Raw genomic sequence first — 22,101 nt, forward strand, 5'->3', positions numbered from 1 at the left:
GGCTCATGTATTGGCATGTAATGTTTGCTTAGAGAAGCCCACATTCGGAATTGACTCCTGAAAAGGCACAGCCCAGAGTATGTGGAGCAGTTTGTGCAATGCAGAATTCTATAAAGATAAATAATTTTATTAGAGGGCTCTAAATAGTGATCTCCTAGAATCACCTGGGAGCCGTGTGCTTGCAAAATCAGGACCCTGTCATTGCTGAAATGAGGTAGTTATTGACATCGTAGCATTCTACTGTTTATAATGACAACCTAAAATTATATGAAAGTACTGTGTGATTTTGTTTTTTGTTCAAACATTGATTTCTGAAGATCCAATATAGAGAGAAATGTTGAAAATACCAGAAAGCTACAACTGTCCGTGTGAAGTCCTTAAGTTTGTGATTGTCAGTTCATTAACACAAGATGTGCACTTCATTATTTCTTTTTATTTTCAGTTTTTCTTTTAAATCAAACCGTTTTGATTCCCATGAAAAATGATTTTTGTCAAATACTATATCTGCTTTGCCCATCTGCTGTTTTGCAGAGTCCCATTACAGCTTCATACCTATGTTTGCTTCCTTATTTATACAAACTTTGTTTTGCAGTCCATTGTTTCATCAGTCCTTTTCTACTCCATTTTTTCTTGCTTTTCTTTTTCCCCTCCTTTTTCTTTTAATTTTATTTTAAATTTAAGTTGGAAAACACACTGGATCGTCGAACATCTTTTGAGAAATTCACACGCAATGTGGTAAGTTTGTTGCCTCGGAAGACTAGTAAACCTGATGGGACATCCTTCTCCTTTCCCCCTGACCGAACCTTCCTTTCCCTTTTTGCTTCTCTAACCTGACAGTTAAAAGTCTGTTTATCACAGTTTGTGAATTTTCCTAGGAATGTCAGCTTTATAATCTACTTTCATTACAACCCCTCCTCCCTAGTCCCTTTCCTGCTGACCTCCACACATGGAGGAATGGAACTTTGGAACTTTGGGAGCCATGCTTTTTACACTAGGAAGCATGAAATGATTTGCTTCTTTTTTTTTAATTTGTAGTAAAGAATCTGTGAAAACCTGCTTGATGTTGTTCCTTTTTCCAGTGCCTCCCAAAATACTAAGGCTGATATAGTTTAAGTATAATGGATTTCATTGCTGTTTCTTTTTTTTTGGTTTTACTAGAAAAGCGTTTGTCCCATTTTTGTAATTGGGGACAGCGAAAAATGAACAATAATAATTTCCCTCTCCCTATCCTCCTTAATGCACAGCTTCTTTAGGACCAAAGAATTGATGCTGATGATGCAGAAGGGTTTGATTAAGATTTCAATTTGTTTAAGGATACAGCAACCAATTATTTTTCTTTTCAATGATAATTTTGGAAATATATTTCACCAAGGTAAAATTGTGAAGGCTGGTAAATTTGCTGTGGGCATTATCTTGCCACCAGCCAAAAGATCCACTGATTGCTTGAAATGTGGGATTCTTTTTACTTTTCCGGTTTCTTTGGATTTTTTTTTAAACTTTGTGAAAGTTCCAACTAAAGCATTCAACGCATTTATTTTTGTAGGGCAGAAACATCCCTATTTTCCCATGCCATAAAAACTGTACACCAACACTGAGGGCGAGCACTAACCTGTTATGAAAAGAGGTAGAAAGATCTTGGATTCTACTCAAGTTTGTCTGCATTGTCTGTTGAATTGTGCAGTTGACGCTGCTGTGTGTGTGTGTGCATCTGTGGCTTTTTCTGTGACCTGATTAGTGGAGCTGTGCGCATTGAAATGACAAATCTGAGAGCTTTCAGCAAAGATCATGGTTTTTGTTTTTAGTTACTAGGGAAGGAGAAGCAGTTCTCAGAAACTGCCTCCCATATAACGAGGCTTAAGAGTGTTTCCTCGAGTATTTAAATTGCATATACGTTCCAGTAATCAGAACAAGAAACAAACACAGTGAAAGTGCAAAGTTCTGTGAGGTTGCAGGAATATCTCACATGTTGAAACAAAACTGTAATCCTTTGACTACTTTCTTATAGGTAAAGGCTTCCTGTAATATGCTTTGAATCCACTGCAATCAGGATCAAATTTGAATTCAATGGGACAAAGTCAGTAAGACTAAAAAGTAAATAAACAGCCACAAAGGAAACTATCTCAATGTTTGAAACAAAAACCCCTATTTTTTGCATGGTGGTGTTGCCATAGCATGTTGCAGTGTGATTTGTGTGTTGTCTGAACAGGTTGATCTATACAACGTTATATGTGACAACATTATACATAACGATTCTACTTTCTTCCATGGAGATGTTTAACAGGAAGTTCCACAGTAATAAACGAGCCTGGGTTAATGAGAGAGAGCGCAGACAGTACATCTGGGACTCCTGAGAGGCAAGATTTTGCTCATCACAGTGCCTGACAAACTACAGTATATAGGCTGGGTGTTTAAGTAGCCAGCTGATCAGGAACTGGTTATGATAAAAAGCATGTAGGCAAGTGGCTGTAAGGAGAGAAATAGCAAGTTCCAAGCAGGTGCAAGGAAAACAATACAAAAAAGTGTAAAAGTGAACACAGACTGGGAGGCATTAAAGTTACTCTCTGATAAAGCATCAGCCCTGTACACCAGCACTGGAGCAGCATAGTGCCCTGCTGGCATGCCCAACATTCAGCGGCTAATTTGAGGCAGATGAGATGAGATCAGCAGGATGCTGGAGATGTAAGGCAGGCCCAATAACAAAGCTGTGAGCTAGAACAAGGGGAGTGAGGATTTCTGAATATGAAGCATTAGTACTTCATTAGAAGAGGGTGATTCTTTACTCATAGTGTAAGCTATAATGTAAATACTGTGCATTTGCTTTTTCTCAAAGTACTGCCCTATGAATTTGGGTGGAATCTGTCAAGTTAGGTCAGCTGCAAAAGTGAAAAATATCACTTCTAAGCATACATTCCTGATGAGACGAGCAGCTCGGAAGGTTGCAAACTTCTCCAAAATATCAGGGTTCTCAAGTACAAACATTTTTCTGTGAGAGATCTGAGCTTTTAATCCCCCACAGACCCAGGACCCCTTGCCACCAGGGATCCTTATTCTTCCATTCTTGTTCTCAGTTATGATGAGTTTATAATGTGTAATTATGTGATTCGGTACACTGGTTCTAACATGCAGGGATGAGGCAAGTGTTTCTCAGAATATCCTACTGATTAACTTGTTCTACTCTGAAGGGACAGACTGTGGTAAAAGACCTGCTCTTCTGATTAATACAGAAAACAGATGTGAAACAGGTCTTCTGCAGCTTAGCCAAATGTCTCTGAATGATTTATGAAGAAGAAAATTGTATTTTCACTTATCTCCTGACAATTTAGAAAATTTAGACTCATTTCCACCATTATTTTTCTCAATTACACCCAAGTGGCTTTGCATTGAACTAAATTAGACCTCAGTATTTTTATTTGAAATGTTAAAAAAAAACCAATCAGTTGTATATAGGGACTGAACATGAGAGGATGACCTTGTGATTCATAAACTGATTTGTTAAGCTGAGACTATAAGAGATTTCTGAACCTTTTGTGAGCAGTAATTGGAAGTGGGTTATACTTGCAACAGAAAGCATTTGCTAAGCTAGAAAGTTTTAAAACTTTCTACATGCTATCTCTCGGTATTAATCAGAAAATTAAATTGAAGTCACCTAAGATAATCACTCATTATTTTAGTTTGGTGGGAAAAAACAGAAGTGAATCTATCCACACATAAAAACTAGGCTTAGCTTTGCATTTCTTTGAGACAAGAGTTTTCTTTTCAGAAAGCTTTCAGTAATTCAGTGCACTTTATGAAAGCCCTATATGCACAACTAAAAGCACTAGTTATTTAGCTTGCTCTGTAAATTATACAGCGCAGTTGCTAATGCTTTTGGCAGTCTGCACCAGTGTGAATAGTGTCAGAAACATGTTTATACAAGATACAATATAGGTAAAGTAATAGCAAACTTGTATTTGCTGTATGTAATATTTTGTCCTAAATAAAAAGTTAGGAAACTACCTCAAGTAATAACATCTACACAGCATAGGAAAAACAAAACAAAACAAAACCCACAAGTGAAGGAAGGTGCACTGATAACACTGATGGGAGAAAAGAGGTCCTTTAAGGAAGACTTTAATTTCTCCTTCCCATCAGGAACTGTGACAGTAGCAGACTGGTAGTCTCTGAGCAACACACCTTTGTGAACACCTGCCTGTGTTTAGCTGTGCTCAGTGGTCCGGAAACCCAGAACAAAGCATTTCATTTACAGCACAGTAGGCTCATTTCTTTTCCACTACATGCAAATTTTCCTGTCTTGGCAGGAGACCAGTTAACATGGCAGTAAGGTGCACTCTATTCCTCAGAACCCCCCTGGGGAGATGCTCCATCACTGCATGTGGGTGTGACAGCTTCAGATGCCACCGCCAGTGTCAGAGTTTTATCTGTTGCTGCTTAACTGTCAAGGTGAAAAAATGGGCTTTTTGCAAGTTTGTGGTGTTTTATGAAAACAGTCAGTACAAAACTGAGCTAACTCAGTCCACTTATTAAACCAGAGTCATCAAATGATAACAGTCTTCACTCATAGCCTCATAAGCAAGAACCCCATTTAATGACACTGGGTTTAAAACTACTATGTCTTACATTACCCATGCTCTTTCCACACTTAGAGCTATCTGCTTCCAAATAGCTTAGAACTTGCTTACCAGTTTCCTCTAAGGATTTTCCTCTCCAAACCAGTAACATTAGACTATTTAATGCATGAGATAAGAAATATGAAGGCCATGCAACACAGCACATTTTCACAATCCACTGTCCAGCGTAACTTAATATGAAAAATTGCAAATTATGGTCTAGAGGTGGAAATTAAAACTCTTTAAAATAGCTTCCTCTTTTCTTTTCAGTCGGGTATAGACTTTATAGATGTTTAAACTGATGTTGCCATATTAAGAACTGCCCCTTTACTGAGAAATGCAGATATTAATTTCCCATTAGCCAATAATTTTTTTCTCCAAAGCTTTGAAAAATAGAAAAAAAAAAAAACAAAAAAAAACAAAAAAAAACCCCACAAACAAACAACTCAAAACCCAAACCCTAAAAACAATAAACTTTCATAGAAGTGAGCCTTCTCTTTTTTAGGAAAGAGATGGCTTAATGAAAAATATATATATATATTATAATAATTGAAATTTTGAGTTTGGACTAATAATTAGTCCAAAAATCCAGTGTTAGGTTGTTTTTGAGGAATGATTGCCCAGCTTAGTGAGAAAAATCAAAAGGAGAATCCCTAGGAGATGCCAGTGAAGGTTGGCCTCCTTGCCCAGTTCTGCAATGATGAGCTGAGCTGCCTTGCTTTGTGCTGGGGCGGAGGGGCTGCTGTGTGGTACTGGCACAGCTGGGTCTGTCTCCATTAGGAAACAGAGTACTCCCATTCAGATATTAGGCCAGTGACTGCCATTTCCCAGCTGACAAATATTTGCCTGTGTCCTAAGCTACTGGAATACTGAGAAGTACAAAGTGATAATGAAATGAACTGTTTGTCGAATGCATTGGCTCCTTAGAAAATCTTAGATTCTACCCCATCCTTCCGATGGTTTTTCAAGTTAAAACTATCCCATCTGGAAAGAGCCTGCAGGTTAAGCAGGAATTAGAGCAGCTCATCAGAATATGCAGATTACTGGGGAAGGAGAAAGAGGAATTATCACCCAGTTTGGAACAAGCCAAACCAAGACTATGCAATTGCTCAGACACTCCTTTTTGTCTATGAACTGCTCCAGGAAAGGAACAGCTGCAGTGTAAAATTAGGAGAGGACTGCAAATCCCCACTATAGGCAAGTGGATTTTCCTGCACATGCAACCACTGAAGGTAGAGGTGAGAACTTGTCCCCTAAACTCAGTAAATGCTAACATCCTCCACTTCACCGCCTTCCTGAAAGAGAAATACACTGGCACAACTGGATGAAAATCAAAGCAAAATCCTGACCCCCTGGGCAATGCTAAATCCATTTGCCTGCCTTAGAGGAGCAAGGGCTGGCTAAATCCTGACCAGAGACTTACTGTTTCTGTTCCTGTGCCTCTCCAGATGCGCTCCTGCCAAGGGCTGTTTATCTCAGCACTGCGTGTGGCACCAGGGATATCACCTGGGAACTTTGCCTGCTGATGCTGGCCAAGCTGCTGGCATTCAGCATGTTTGCCACACACAAGCAGATCAGGAATAGTGAGAGCAAGGAGGCCCAGTCCTCATTTTGTCTCATTTTGCTCCCAGTAGGGTGCATGGCATTCTCCCTATTGGATATGTGGTGTTCCCCTTTCCATTTCTATGAACTGGAAATATAAGTCCTAAAGACAATAAAGAAACTTGAAAAAGGAGTGACTGAGGTTGCTTAGCAGAAAGGATAAGAATTTGAAAACTAATCTTTTAACCTTCATATTTTTCAACTCTGGTCCCTATATAAATTTCACATTGGTCTCTTATAAGTCACATATGAATTGAAGTTGTTGCTGACTTACTTGCCAGATTGAGTTGTTGGTGTCCAGCTACATAAATAGGTCAGTCAGCATACTTGTGTTCATAAATCTGCACATGGTCATAAATCTGCACATACTTTTGTAATTTTCTCCTCAAGCTCTCTAAAAGTACAATTGGAAGGACAACTCTGCATTTAAAAAGTTAATACATTAAGGTAGGTGAGAGAACGCTGAGGTCAGTTATTTGGTTTTCATCAATGTAATTGACTCCAGTTGTTCTGCTGCCTGCTTGTACTCTGACTCCCTTGTTGAGATACAGAATCACAGAATAATAGAATCCTTAGAGTTGGAAGGGGTCTTTAAAGGTCATTTGCATATATGCATAAGGCTTCATTTGGCTGGTGTGTTATAATAAAATTGTTAAATTGTTTCAATTCATATGTCCAAATTGTACCTAAAAGACCAAAATCCTTTTCTCGTTTAGAATTTGGCCCTCTACTCCTACATGTTGATGGCAAGAGTACAACAAAAATATTAAAGATCTTCTTTTCATTCTTCAGATGAAAATCTAGTACTTCTGAATTTGTTTTCAAATGTTCTTTAATCTTACTAGCACAGCAAACAATTTCCTATATGTGATTAGTTGTATGCCACACCTTTTAGAACTTGCCCGTTTGTTGTAGGTGACCAAATTGAAAAATTGGCTTAAGGAACAGTAATTAGCATTGCACCTGAAAGAAATAGATTCAAACCTGGGGAAGGAAGGGGGTGAATAAGACATCCAGAGAAATCCTTAACTTAGGAGAAAAACTACCCAAAGTCTTTCAGCTTACTGTGGTGAGCAGTATCTGGGGAAGAAGTGATGCCAAATAACAACAAAATTTTCATGACATCTTAATGCATCTATAGGGAAAAATTCAATTAATACATAGAATAAGATTATCAAGTCAGATCAACTAATTAATGAATAGTTTGTTTGCCTGCACTTAGATCAAAAAAATTCCTACTTTATATAATATCACAGTTCATTCTACAGATTCCAGAATGGTTCATCTCAAATTCCATGGAATTACAACTCCTAAAGAATTAGCTGCTGCAAATAAGAAGACAAAATTAATTCACAGATTCACAGACAAAAATCTTCATAAGATGGAAAGATCAGCATATGCTGAATATTTTCTTAGCTTATGTACAAGGCTGACAACCCTGCACCACCTCTAAAATCACATAACAAATTTGGGCTACCGTCTTAAATTGTAGTAGTCCAATGCCACATAGCTGTGGAGACATTTTGCTTATCTAAAAAGTGTTTAGCTTAGTGGTTTAAACAGCTTAATTATTACATTATGGGAGAACACAATCTAAAGCTAAACTAATGCAAAAAAATTGAAATTAATGTAGGTAGAAATTCATAGAGTTAAAGCTAGATAAAGGGAGGAAACCATGCCTAGAAGGAGACATGCTGTCTTTTTTTTAGAAGCAAGTGCTATTATTGTCAAGCAATATGGTGAACTTCAGAGATGAGGAATCTAATCCAACATTACAGATCGTTATTTCCCTTCAATATTATACTGTAGGGGGAAAATTCACCCTCATCTGTATGACATTTATTTCAGAGCTCAAAGAGTAAAATGGCTATTCTTTTTGTCAAGATCTATTCTGGTATATTTCATTTAAGCAAATGTTCAAAACCAACTTGCATATCTGTTTGAGCATAAAATTAATTGGTAAGGAAAACAGATACTAAATTGTGTAATTCCACGGCACAACAGATTACTTTACAGCTCATTGATAAAGCAGAATAAGTTTATTTACCATTTACTGCATTAGTGTAGTTTCCTTGAAGTCAGTTTGGTTTTAAAATGAACAATAGATGTTAATATTAAATATCCTTTAGCTGACAAGTTAGATAGAGCCCTTTACTATTTTATTTTTTATGATCTATATTATCAGGATATCCCTGTGGTGTATTGAGAAGTGCTGTAAGCTTGCTGTGCCAGCTCTGCCTCTGCTGAATTGGTGCCACAGCAGGATGGCCTGAGGAGAGCTAACTGACATTTTGTGTGGTTCTGTGGCTTTTGTCTGGCTCAGCTAAAGCTCAGATCTGCCTGAAATATGCCATCACAACATACCTACATTATCCTCTCTGCACTGTACAGCTAACTCTTGTGGGACAGAACTTCCCGAAAAACTGAAACAGCTCTGCAACAGGAGGACTGATGAGGAAAAAGACAATGTGAAAATCCAAACACCTTCTAAGCAATTTTAGGCAGTAAAAGGCCATGTAACATACCTGACCAATACTCCTTATAAATAGTAAATGAAGTATCAGCAAGCCTATTGCAAAGTTCATGGAAAAGCTGCTTTCCTGCCTGTATGCAATCTGCCTCTTACTTTTTTACTTCAACTGTAAAGTAGCTTTCTGCAATCTGTGATGGAGCTACTACAGTGTGCGCATCATCGCTGTAGCATGAGGCACCCTCACTTCTGGTGGCCACCTTCAAGTAGCTCTGGGAATGACCAACAGCAAAGCCCTCACAGCAGTAGTTTCTTAACAGCCAAACCCAATTTCATTCAAAACTGGCCTTTGAATTTGCTGTAAACGCTCTGAAACAGAATGGCTGGCTGGCAGTGCAGGCGTGCAAGTGTAAGGGCTTCCTGTGGTTTAGGATTTGACAGACTCCAGTTGGTGCCCTTAGATATTTGACAGTGATGTGGCAACACTGAGTGGTTGCTGATGAACAGGTTTGCAGTGATCATGCCTCTGTTTTCTGTTTTTGTTTTTTGTTTTTATCTTTTCCTCAGGGGAAATCGCTCACATCAAAGAGGTTAACCAGTCTAGTGCAGTCCTACTAAAAGGATCACCTTGTAGCATGGAAGCAGACTCAAATCATTATACATACTTTGTAGCTCACTGATTGCCTGAATCAGAGGACAGTAGAACAAGATGTTGCATGAGCAAGGACCTGACTTGTTTTCTTTTGTGTATACTAAGGCATTACAGACTCCGAGGGACTCTCTAGCCTTTCGATGCCTCCATTTCGAAAACTGTCTGCTCACTTCCTCCTTCATATCAAGCTGGATCTGTGTCTTTTTATTTTCTGCAAGCTCAAGTACAGTGAAAAAAAAGCTTCTGCTAGGCACAGTTTATTAAAAAAATACGTCAATCAAAAACGGGAAGAAATGTAAAAAATGCATATATTAATAAATATACATATGGCATCACATTTATTGCACAATAAATTAGCACAGAAGGTTTCATTTCACTGATGTATTCACATTGAGAAAGAAAACCTGTGTCTTTGTCTGTTGTCTGTATATTCTCTGTTAATGTTTCTTGCATTTATTTTTATACCATATTTAAAAAAGAACACCTTTTACTCCAGATGTATTAAAGTTGATCCTTCCTCTGTAAATTTGTGTATGTTTATATTGTTGTTTTATCTTTCATTAAAATATGCAGAGTCTCTTTCCTTTGGGAAGTTTGAGATTTTAATACTGAATCTGAAGATTAGTCCAGAGCAAAGCCATTCCCAAAAGTTACATGCCTTGTGCTTTCTAAAAAGTGACATGAAATGGCATTTTCTTTCTCTGAGTGACACCTAACCAAACACACTTTATTGATAATCATTTACTCTTCATTTTCTTTTTAGCAAGCTAGCAGCAGGGAGACCTTTCCAGCTTGCTCATCATCACATAAGCAAACTTTTCTTCATGCTAGATCAGGTCTGTAATGGTGCAGTCTACACAGTTTGCTCAACGATTCAGTTGCTGTCCAAGAGCAGATCAACTAAACTGCATTTTCTTAGGAATGGACGTGATCAAGTCTGGCTGAGAACATGAGTATGCTTTTGCTAAATATGACACCATTTCTTTCTCCTTGCTGTCATGTGTGCCACAGTGCAACATTTTAAGTTGAAGAGATGGTGGTTTGGAAGTGCTGAGACTTGAGCTCAAACCTTGGGCTGTAAATGAAGAAACCTGCAATTTTAACTCAGGGGCTCAGTTCAAGTGCACTGTTGTATGTGTGTCTAATAGTGATATTCATGTAAGAGATCTACTTATAGGTTCATAGGAGCTTGCAGACATTGTCCATGAGACAATGGATATAGAGCCTTCTGCTGCTAAATGGAGCTAGAGATGTAATATCTCTGCTTGCAGAAGAGAAGCAGCATTTTTGCATAATAGATGATGTAAAGATAGTGGCAGAATCTCCAAGTAGAAAAGCAGTGGTGTGAACTAAGGCAAATGACAAATAGCTCCGGGGCATTATATGGTGTGTAGGACAAATGTACTGAAAGAGCCTTTTTAGCCATGCACAGGATTGGCTCAGGACAGCCAGAGCCGGTACCATCTGTTGTACTCACTTTTGTGTGATATTGATAAACAGAGATCTTGTTCCAGAGGGACTGCTAAACCTAAAAATGTCATCTTTCCTCCCTCCCCCCCATTCCTGACACAAAACAAGCTGGCCGTAGACACAATCCAGCATTACATTTGAACAGACTAGTGCTGGAGTCATCTCATTCAGCACCAGATGCCTACCTGCGTTACTGCCGCTGGGACAGGGCAGCTGTGGGCAGAAGGGAGCTGAGCTGCCATAACCCTGACTGCAGCATCCCCAGAGAAATGGCCTCAATAAACCCAGGAACAAACACATTGTTCATCACCGTGAATGGCTTCTCCCCTGGTTTTTGCTTGGTTGAGATCTGGGGAAGGGAAGGGAATTCGTTTTTTTTTGTTGTTCTTTGTTTTCACATGCTGTGGTGTTTCTGGTTTCTAACTAGGATAATAATCACTGCGTTAAAGTGTTGCAGTTTCTGTCAGCACAATGCTTCCAAGCTGAGTTTTATCACAGAACACTGGTAATGCCCATGAGAGCTTGATTTTATCAAGAGCTCCATCTAGGTCAAGTCAAAATATTCACAGTCTAGGAGGCTGGATGAATAAATAATCACACTGAACCCCAGATCTTAAACTCTGAGATTTAATTTTCCTTTACTGCAGAAATGAGAGCTCTGAGGCATGAACTTGGGGCCAGGATATCCACAGAAATTTGAGCTCTGTTTCACTTTTCAGTGCCAAATGGAGATATTTATTTCCCAACTCCTGCTGCCACCGATTGCATCAGCTGGTATACTGCCTGCTTTTCCTTAGAATTTAACTAATTAGATACCAATGTCTGCTTTGAAGAATCACTCCCATCAAATAATTAACATTTCAGATTCACGCATTAAATATTTCATGCAACTTTACCATAAGGAAATTATTATTTTTATTTCTTCTCAAAGCATTTTGCAACATTGTCCGGACAAATACATGGATTATTTGTATCTCTAGACCCATTTCATTCTAGTTCTTCTTTTGCCTCAGTAGATATAAAGCTTATATTGAATGGCAGTCTTTTCCTGTATTTGCACAGGAATTAACACAATGACTACAAGGTAAAAGTATGCATTAAAGTAAGGATTTCAAAGTAGTCAGGGAGCTCTATCAAGGTTTCATTTGAGCCTGTGTTTCCAGTGATGCAACTCCACTATTACCTGTGATTGAATTTGGCTGAAAAAAGAAAACCAAACAAAAACTGCTCTGCAGCCAGTTGATTTTTAAAGGGTTTATTTGAGATCTCTTCATCCTTCCACTGATCACTGTCATCTGTCAGTGCTGCCACAGTGGGAATGGGAACTCCTTGTAGGCACAATGTCCTTTTACATCCCCACTGAGAAAAAACAGTTTTTTTTTTTCAAAACATTATGAAAATCCACTTCCATAAATTAGGATTAACCCAGGGTAAGGCTTATTTGTTCTTACTGCAGCAAGCATCGAACAGATGAAGTATAGCTTTGGTTACACAGTAGTGTATCCATTAGGAAGTCCAGTGAGGTCACAAATCTGTTGAGCAAAAATAAGAACCAAGGGAGAAGCCCGATGGGAAGGGGCTGTGCTCTTTGCCTCCTGGGGAGAGTCAGCAGTCAGCACCTCCTGGCACCTCCCAGGAGGCTTGAAGCATCCTGCTTTTCTTTAAAGGAACCACTTGACCTGAGAACAGCAGAACAGTCATCAGACCTTGTGTAAGATGCCATTAAAAGTTGCTCCTTAAACCTACAAGACCAAAAAAGGAAGGAAAAGGCCTTAAAGAGGGAAGAGAGAAGGAGCAAAATGCTGAGCTGAAAGAGCCATGGAGACTGGCCAAAAATTAATGAGCTGAAAGTGAAGACAAAAGAAAGAAATGAAAATTAATTGCAGTGACCAGAATGGAACTGATGAGGGAGGAGAACTCATGCACAGAGCAGTTGGGTGCTGGAGAGGCAGCATGCCACTGTTGAGATGCCAGTGCCAGGCAGGGCTGCCAGCAGAAACCATCCAATGGCACCAGCTGCGGCTGCTCCTTCAGACATTTTTCTTCTGAAAGAAAGCTCTTAATACCAAATATACGGAATTGCTTTGTTCAAACTGCACCCCTAATATTATTTGAAATCGTAAGGCATAAATGCCAAATAGTTCTTCAACAAATAACAAATAGGAGAGCAAAAAACAGTTCCAGAAAATGAGAACTGCAGGAATGCATTTAGAATATTCACTTATTAAAAATATGAATGAAAGCCAAAGCAGATGACTGAAGTGAGAGAAGGCTGTTTTATTTAACTAACAGTTGGGAATCGTCAGTGATTTTTTGCGGCTCTACCATTTATTTATCTTTATGCCAAGTTATTAGCAGCTGTTTGAATTTAGACTTAAAAATTACCATATTTTTAATTTGCTTTCTAGCTAGAGATGTCATGCATAGAACCAATACCACTGAACTACTAACTTAAGTGCATAAAACATAGAAATTTTGCTAAAGGGAATTTAATAGCTACGGGGACCTTTCTAAAATAAGGTTTTAATCTGAAGATGTTCAAGGGAAATTGCCAACAGTTTATTTGAACATGTTCTATGTCCATGATCCATTTAAGTGTGTTGCTAAATAGTTCTGATTTGCCTTTCGATCTAAGATAAACAGATTAATGCTTTTGTCTCCTTTGAGTTGAAGATATGCTGAAGAAGCCCAATAAAATCTTCTTTGCTTCAGTTTATCCCTTTAGTTTTTGATGAAGCTGCTGCATTGACTGTAATAAAATGTCCCCTCTGTTATTGCTTAAAATGGCCACTGCAATGCTGCAGCCTCTTTTGGTGTATCCAAGGAGATACATCCTTACCGATGTGGGTTGACTCCTTTGCCCTCCTCCAGACTGGAGATGTTATAGATCTTTTATGGAGGACAGCACCACAGTGCTCCTGCCCTGGCTCTAAGGAGGAGGACTGTTGTTCATGTTGTGCCAGCTGTGTGTCTGCCTATACACAAAGTGGCAGAGCTTGCCCCCGTTGCAATAGGTGGTGGCTGCTGAACTGTGTTGGCTTATGAGGCACTGTGATTTGCCAGTCCTTTGTGGTAACACATAGGTGTTGTTCACATTGGTGTGTAAGGCATTAATTCCTGGGTCAGTGAGATGTCTTCAGTTGTTCGTTGAGTAGCATCCTAGTTTTTCAGACTGTCCTTTTCTTTTACCAAGGTCACTTTTTTTTTTTTTTTTTTTTTTTTTTTTTAATTTAACCTGTGCAATACTTGTATTCCTTTTTCCTGCTGGTATTTATTTGCATGAGTGGGAGTGAGGAATCGACTGTTCAAACTTCTTAATGCTTAAACATGAATGATAGTGACATAAGGGATCTGTATATACAGATCATTAAGAGAAATTGCCATGACAATAGACTCCGAGAACCTGCAAAAATTATTTACAAGGGTAAACATGGATAATAAATATCAAATAATATTCAGACACAATTGTAAATGTTACCTTGTTAGTGGCATTTGCACAATTTTTATTATACATATTCTCTGCTCACAAAATATACTCTGATGCATTCACCTTGTCTCTTTTTTTTTTTTTTTAATTGATTTTGTAATTTCTCATTAGGTTGATGTCACTTTTTCAAAACAAATGCTGTTTACCACCCTTGCTATTAACCCTGTGGCTGCTGCTTCTGCTATGTCATGTGAATGAAGCCTTTCATTATTCATGTAACTTTTCTATCCACCTCTTTACTCCTTTTCTCCTTTCCTTTTTGAAAGATGCACAGCAATGGCATTTTTAATATAACTTGCTTTTCCACCTTTTTATTGAATACATAATCTGAGGTCTATGACATTTATTTGAGTTCATCTATTTTTATGTTCTGTTCTTTTTATATGGCTCATCTGTTCTTTTAGATTCTCTTTCTTCTCTTCCTCTGCTCCCAGATAACAACTTCTTAGGATTCTCAGTCTCCTGTGGTTCTTTTCCTTCACAGTGACCACAAATGCTCTTTGCACTTCCCTCCTCTGCTTTATGTTTCTTGGACTTGAAAGAAATTGCAAGAAAATAAGGAGAAAACATTAAAGAAAAGGATGGTCAGCAATTGGTGCAAGGGCTGATTCACGTAATACCTCACATAATATCACATAATGACCTTCCCATTCTGCTCCCACCAACTCTCCACTCTTCCTCCAGCCAGCGCTCCAGCCAGTGCTGCCCCAAACTCGCCACTTTAGAGGATGGCTGTTAGTGATGACACCTTCTTTGCTGAAAATGCCCTCCAGATCTCTCCATAAAGGCAGAAACCCACACCTCATTGGGACTCCTATACTTATATCGAGCATGATTCCACTGAAACAGTAATGGAGCTATGGACTGTCTGGCCTTGTCTTCTTTCCCTCCCAATTAAATTTGGCTAACATTGGTAAGCAGCATTTAAATGACATATATGACTGAACTAGAGAAGATGTGGTGCCTACAGGGCCCAAACAGATAACAGGTGTGGGAGGTGGAAGGGCCTGGGGTGTTGTCCTAGGGAAGCCCAATGAGCAAGCCCTGATGTGGATCTGAAAGGAGGTAGGAGGGAGCTGGATATTCCTTAGCTTGGAAGCAGTGATCAGGTATAAACCAAAAGAAGTCTAGTTGTGTTACTCTGGATGTGGTGGAGGTGCAGGACCAACTGCAGGCATTTGTGATTTAGAGTAATTGGGAGCTTGGATTTCCCTCCAAGTAACAGAGGGGTGGGAGGGTCCACAGGGTAATGTAGAACACCTGGGTCTCTTAACAAGGAAAGTGTCTGTAGGAGACAGAAAGGGAGCTTAAAGCTCAAGATTAGTAAGTGTTTCTAAATATTGATCTACTAATGAGCTGGTGTATGGAAGCCCACGTTGTACAAGTGGCTTTTTGAAAGAAGGAATGTAAGTCTCTAGTTTCATCAATAGATACCCTTTTCTTCCAAAACGAGGTTCTGGTGTTTTAAAAGGTGACATTATCAGTCAACTGTTGAATATACAGTGAAAATAATTAGACAGTTAATGTTTACTTAATGATGAAACTGGTTTCTAGCAAGACAGTTTTAGGGATGCATTTGTAATTGTTAAGGTTGGTCTTTTTCTTTTTCCACCCAACCTGAATCACTTAACTGGCATTGCTAGGTCTCTGGCTAGATCTCCTCTCTTGACTCTCTTCTCATTTTTTTTCCTCATCCTTTCCTGTTCCAAAACCCAGACCTGGGGCAGTCACTGCAGTTGTGCTCCTACTTAGTGCATGTGTGGGCAGGAGGGATTTTGATTTCTGTGTTTATATTTGTTTGCCTTTTGTAATGGGGACACATACTGTCAGACTTTCATTTTGTTCTAAAGAGCTTCTTCACAGTGCAATTCCTGTCATACCGACTGATACGTTTTTGTTTTTGTATTTGTCTACTATTGACACTTAGGCATCTTACTTGGAGAAAAAAAAAAAATATATATATATTTTAAGTTCTGATTTTTTTTTTTTTTTTTTTTTTCTGATTATTTCTAAAATATCTGCTGGTCAGAGCAGACTGGAACTAATGACAAACTAATTAACCCCTACTACCTACTTTCATCTCACTTCCACATTAAAACCGCACCTTGGGGTTCCTGTCTACAAGGAGAGCTGAGTATCTGCTGATCTCCCAGTACCTCTGGTGGCATCTTCCACTGCCTCCTCTTGCCCCATCCTCTCAGCAGACCTCCACTGCAATTGGAGATGTGAAACCTGCCAGGGCTGACTTAAAGTGCAATCAACTTTTGCTCAGTGGGTACCTGTGTTGCCAATGTGGTACAATAAGTGTTTTTTTTTTTACTTCTGAAAAATGTTTTTGATGATTCCTCTCCCTCCTGCCCATCCCACCTCCTATGTGGGGTGTGCACATGTCTTTTGGAAGCTTTTGAAGTCTCTTTCCACCAATGACACAGATGGGGCAGAGCAACTTCGATCACTCTATATCTTTTCATGAGCCCTAGAAAAGAAAAAACAAAGGTTTGAAGGCCAAGAGACCCAGAGGAATGAATAGAACAAGAAAGGAGGAATGAAGAGAGCACAGAAATAACCTCTGCAGTAGTGGCCCTGGTACCATTGTTACAGCCACCAACTTCTGCCTCCTGCAAGTGGCTCTGGGTGGCTGCAGCCCCTGCTCTGTGTGTCCCAGTAAAGTTCTAGGGGAAGCAGCAGAAGAGGGACATGTGGAATGCACACACTTGCTGATATTGCTCGACACAGAGAAATAAAAAGCTGAGGTCAGGCACCAGAGGAGCTTGATCTGTGTGCTCTCCAAACCGTGCTGAGCCCACCATATTTACTTTTCATCTAAAGAAAGTTTGCATTGTGTAAAAGAAAAGAAGGAAGAAGAAAAATGGCTAAGTTCCTGATGTGGCAATGACTTATAAAGTTGCCATTGTGTCCCTTTCTTAGCCCTGACAGCACCTGTGCCAAGATGGAGCTCTGTGCACCCCCTTGCTGAGGCACTGCGGTTCTGTGTCTGCCTGCAAGTTCCTACTCAGTCAGAGAAACACTGCCTGCAGCACTCAGCACCTGTCCTCAGTGCCATTCAGTGCTGGCTTCTTGAAGCAGCTTTCCCCTGGGCTCTGCAGCTCTCCGTTTATTGGTACTGACATGGCAGCACCAGCGCGGTCAGTGTATCAGCACCCATCTGCCACAATACAGCCAGGGTTTTAATTCTGCTCAGGATAAAAGTATAATCAGAGCAGTAGCACTCACTTGGATTTGTGTAATGGTTTAAAATACAAATTTTGTATGTGCATTGGATGGAACATTTTTTGTATCCATTACAGTCTGTCATCTAAGAAATCTAAATAGAGCATAAAATCAAAACCAAAGGACGCAACGTCAGTCAAAACAATTTTCTTTACCATAGCAAAGCAAACAGTTTGGTGCTGTAAAAGGGTGGGGGTGTTTGACTTTTTTTTTTTTGGGGGGGGGGGGGGGGAGGAAACAAGGGCTTGTTTGGTTTTGGTTTGCTTGTTTGCTTGATTCTTTTGTTGTTATTTACTTCCTCCCCTTCCCAAATTGTTCTGAAGTGATCGTTTCCCCTTTCTTTCCGTTTGGATTTTCCTTCTGGTTAAGCCTTGCTGAGAACTGCTGCTGACGGAAAGAAGACACAGAAAGCCCCTTTCATTTCACCGAGCTCTCGCTACGGCCCTGCCAGAGCGGCCCTGTCGCTCTCCAGCCCGGCCTGGGCGGCTGCTGACACCTCGCGGGGGAGCGCGGCCCTGCAGGCGGTGGCGCTCACCGCGCGGTGGCGCTGTGGCGTGGGGCGGCGCCCCCACCCGGAGCCGCGGGGCAGGAGCGGGGCCTCGGGATAAGGCGTGTGCTGATACGTTGTGTGCGAATACATGGGTTTATCGGGCACCGACATCAGGCTGCCTCTGCCCTCTTCCCCTCGCCGTCCGTGTGTTGGGATTGCTGAAAAACAGCCTCTGTTACTTCAGCCGTGTCTGTCCAACGTTGTTTTTTTGCACGCAGAATTGTAGCTTTACCCCGGGGGCTGTGTGGGATCATCGGGCTGTACACCCCGGTGTCCTCTGAACTGTTTATCAGGGAGGCTTTTCTATGGAAAATCACGTAGTGGGAAGATGGTCTTCCCCTCTGAAACTTACGGGACGGAAGGAATGGCTTTGTTTCACCCCAGCCCTTATAACAGACAGATAACTTTCATTATATGATGCTTAATGAAAAATAAGTACTTATATGTAATATCTTTTATGTCTGGACCAGGTGCTACGTAAAGCAATTGTAAAGCTTTAGGGAATGGAGTTAAGCTTATCTTTGCTTGGATATATGGCACTCCCCTTTGAGATGGTGTCACTTAGTAATTTCTGCCACATGTTGTTATGAGTAGGACGTTTTTGTTTCTTTACTGTGTTTCCCTCAAGTCCTGCCGGATAATATTTCAGATGGTCACGGTCAGAAAAAGCGTGTGACAACTTCCAGATGTGCAAATAATCAAAGCGATCTGCAGATCTAAGGGAACACACCAACAAACAAATGAAGGATAACTCAAAGGGCTGCACTCAAAGTGGGGGGTCACATTATGAGGTGGGGCAGCAGGCAGGAGGACGTTCCCGGAGTACCCAAAGACTTCACTCCTGTCTGCATCGTTTGGTAAAACAGAGTCTGGTGATGTGGCTGGGCAGGCAAAGGAACCAAAAACAAGGTGTCTGGTTGTGGATTTCACACAGCTTGAAGCAGTGCTGGCTTCCCAGGGAGCAGGAGGGCTGATGGTTGTGCTGGTGAATGAGTGTAGCCGTGTGGTGCTGCATGTACAGAGCAACAGGATGCAGGCTGCATGTGGCTTACTGCTACAGCACGGGCAGCACAGCTCTGTCCTTGGCCACAGTAGGAACAGATCTCCCACCCCACAGTGTCCTACAGCAGTTCTGCTGGTGCCTTTGTGTACATGAGCATGGGAGTGCCTGCTGCAGACAGCACGTTCTTTGAAACAGATGTGCTTTGCTGCTGCCTGCTGTGTGTGCAACTGGCACAGCGCTGCTGGAAAACTGGTCTTCAAAGCCTCCTATGAGGAGCATTGACAGAGCAAGCATTAGTAGTAGTATTGCCACTATCGCTGCTACTACTGTTCCCAGTAATGGGCATGGTTTAGTGATGGTTTAGGAAGGTCAGCTTGGTGCTCAAATTTGATTATCCTGAAGCCTTTTCCCATCTAGATGATGCAATGACCATACCACTAATACTAGTATTACTAGTAATTTGTGCTGGCTCAAAACCTGTCAGCTGATGATGGAAGAAGGAAGATCTGATCGCTTCCAGGGAAATGCTGGATTTTTGGAAGCTGCTGTGATTCCTGCAGACCATTTAGTGACAGAGCTGATGTTCTTGGAGCACTACGATGTGGGAGACTGCTGCCAAATACTCTTTTTCCTTCCTAGCAAGGCTCTTTACGTAACTTTTTTGTGTAATCCTATACGATCTTTTACCACTTGGGAGCTACTGATGAAGCAAGCTAGCAAACTGAGATGCATGCTAGGAAAAGAAGCAATTTTGTGACAGTTCGTCTCTCATCAGAGGTGACTTTTGTCAGTCATGCTCTCCTTTCTGCATTCCCCAAGGATTTGGAAAACTGGCAAGATTATTCTTTGACTTTGTACTAAGAATCACATTGTACCTACATAGAAATTGAAAAGAGCAATATCCTTCTCACCTGGGACATCAAATCATGGTGCCCATCTGCATGGAGCAGAAGCCCAAGCCAGATAACTGTGTTGGAAGTGTGTGGTGGCCTTGGAGGCAGCATTCCACAACAGAGGCAAACAGTCTACAGAGCCTGCATGGACCGAAAGGTGAGGAGATGCTGCAGCTCACAAGGACACCAGTATCTTGATGCACTGAAAGAAGGTGATGGCTGTGACCTGGGCTATGCAGAAGATGTTTGTGGTGATGGATCATCTCTCCCAGTTCATGGCTGTAAGATAAGGGTAAAAATGTCTTTTAATGTGAAGTTTAGCAGCCTGTGTTCATCTAGTTGGAATATCAGCAGCATGTGCATCCATCGTTTATAATGTGGTTGTAAAGACTACCAGGTCCTTCCCCATGTCCACAGAGAAAGCTGTAATTACCTAAGTTTGACAAAATAAAAATGGAAACCATTCTCTGCACTGGAAGCTGAATCAGAAACATTGTAAGGAAATTAAAGTCTTACCAACCAGAAAAGCATGGGAGAAAAAAAGCTTCTATCAACTATCCATCTGTTTGTACGCTATCTGACTGTATTTAAGTTTTTACTGAAGAAAAATGTCTTGTATTTGTGCTCAGTGAATGCTGATGTTTTTCACAATGGCAGAAAAACCTTGGATCTTTTATTTTATTTATTTATTTATTTATTTTAAGAAATAAGAAAATAAACTGGAAGAGCTTCTTTTTCTTTTTCTTTTTGACAGACTCTTTGGATCATTAAGAATCATTTGGGCAAAGGTGCACTCCCAGCAAGTTGGTTGTTATGTTCCCAGGCTTGGTGTGGTTCAGATCATGTTTTTTCTCTCCAGTCAAGATTCCATAGTTTAGAAAGACTTGCATTTTGTTCTTTAGAAGATGTGTCTGTCTCTGTAATGGATTAAAAAGACAAAATATGCCTTTCATGTTTACTCTTCCAACAAGGGCTCATTTTTGAACTATTTGCTAGTCATAGAATTACAGTCACGTTTCTTAACGTGTTGGGATTTTTTTCTTACTAAACCTCAGATTCTGTCCTTCCTTAATGTAAGGCTTCCTGGAGGTGCATCTACCTGACCAGAGTTTCTCATTTCATTGTCATCATTAATATATATTTTGTGCACTCATAAAATCCATTGCAGTACTAAAATCATTTTGTCAGGGTAGAAAGTGCAAATTAAAATATTCTCACAGTGGGAGGTCCCCAAGTGTAACTTTCGTAACAAAAACTCCCCAATCATTTCCAATCTAATTGTAATTTACAATGAGAAGATAAATATTTCCACTTAGTACTAGCTAGATGTGATATTCCCAACATTTCATATGTGAATAGTCTTTCTCTGAGTTTTGCAGCTCTTCTAATTTCCTGGCCATAATAAACCTACCCTGTGACTCCAGAACCCACTCAGGAAAATCTACCCCCCCCCCCAAAAAAAAAAAAAACAATCTGAAAAAACCCTTATACCCATTATTGTCAGTGTTTGCATATCTTCTGATTTGCTTTCCCATTTTTCTTTTATTTGTTTGCAGTTTTCTCTTTACCTTGCAAGCTTCTTCCTTCCCTCTCCCTCCTCGTTATTCAAAGTCCCTAGTCTCTCTCACGTATTTTAATGCCCATCATTCTCATCTGCTGACTTCAACTCTCAGCCAAACCCTAGTAAAGTCAACAGAAAGGCTTTCCCTGGAATTCTAGATGTGTTTTGTCTTTCTGTTTTGTTTTTGTTTCTTTCTTTCCTTTCCTTATTCCTATTGCTGGCTGGCTAGCTGATTTAAAAAAATATTTTCAGTACAGCTTGTCCTCAGTTGACTAAACTGGTAAATAATGGATAAATATAGTTTTGATTGAGAACAGCTTTCTGGCAAAGATGGAATGCAGCACTAAAGAAGAATTTTTCGCACCTTTAATCATAAGTTCTGGTTATTTAAATTAAAACCAATTACTTAACCTGCCTGTACAGCACACAAAAATTGTAGATGTCCTTGTACTGTACTCTGTGCTGCCTATGCTACACTGGCTGCAGCAACCAGGTGGTAATTTTATTCTGTGAAATAGAAATTGCCTGGGTTTATTTCTTTCCTCATATTAAAAGCAGCAGAAATCAAATTTAGA

General features: G+C 40.1%; 1 protein-coding gene across 13 annotated transcripts in view; it reads left to right on the forward strand.

The window, feature by feature from the left end:
- Positions 1-22,101, forward strand: part of RGS7 (regulator of G protein signaling 7) — a gene marked incomplete at both ends in the record, with an annotated part of 229,393 nt that overhangs the window by 204,122 nt on the left and 3,170 nt on the right. For 5 of the 13 annotated variants that reach the window (XM_079550170.1, XM_079550164.1, XM_079550173.1 and 2 more), the window contains one exon: positions 9,247-9,297. The exons of 1 other annotated variant lie outside the window; for it this stretch is intronic. In XM_079550170.1, the coding sequence (XP_079406296.1) occupies positions 9,247-9,297 (51 nt within the window). Of the gene's footprint in view, positions 1-681; positions 736-1,543; positions 1,619-9,246; positions 9,298-22,101 lie in introns of those variants that run through there. 7 more of the 13 variants (XM_079550169.1, XM_079550175.1, XM_079550165.1 and 4 more) reach the window with 3 other exon arrangements.

Source organism: Tetrao urogallus, assembly GCF_951394365.1.
Source record: "Tetrao urogallus genome assembly, chromosome: 2".
In the NCBI taxonomy this organism is placed as follows: Eukaryota; Metazoa; Chordata; class Aves; order Galliformes; family Phasianidae; genus Tetrao; species Tetrao urogallus.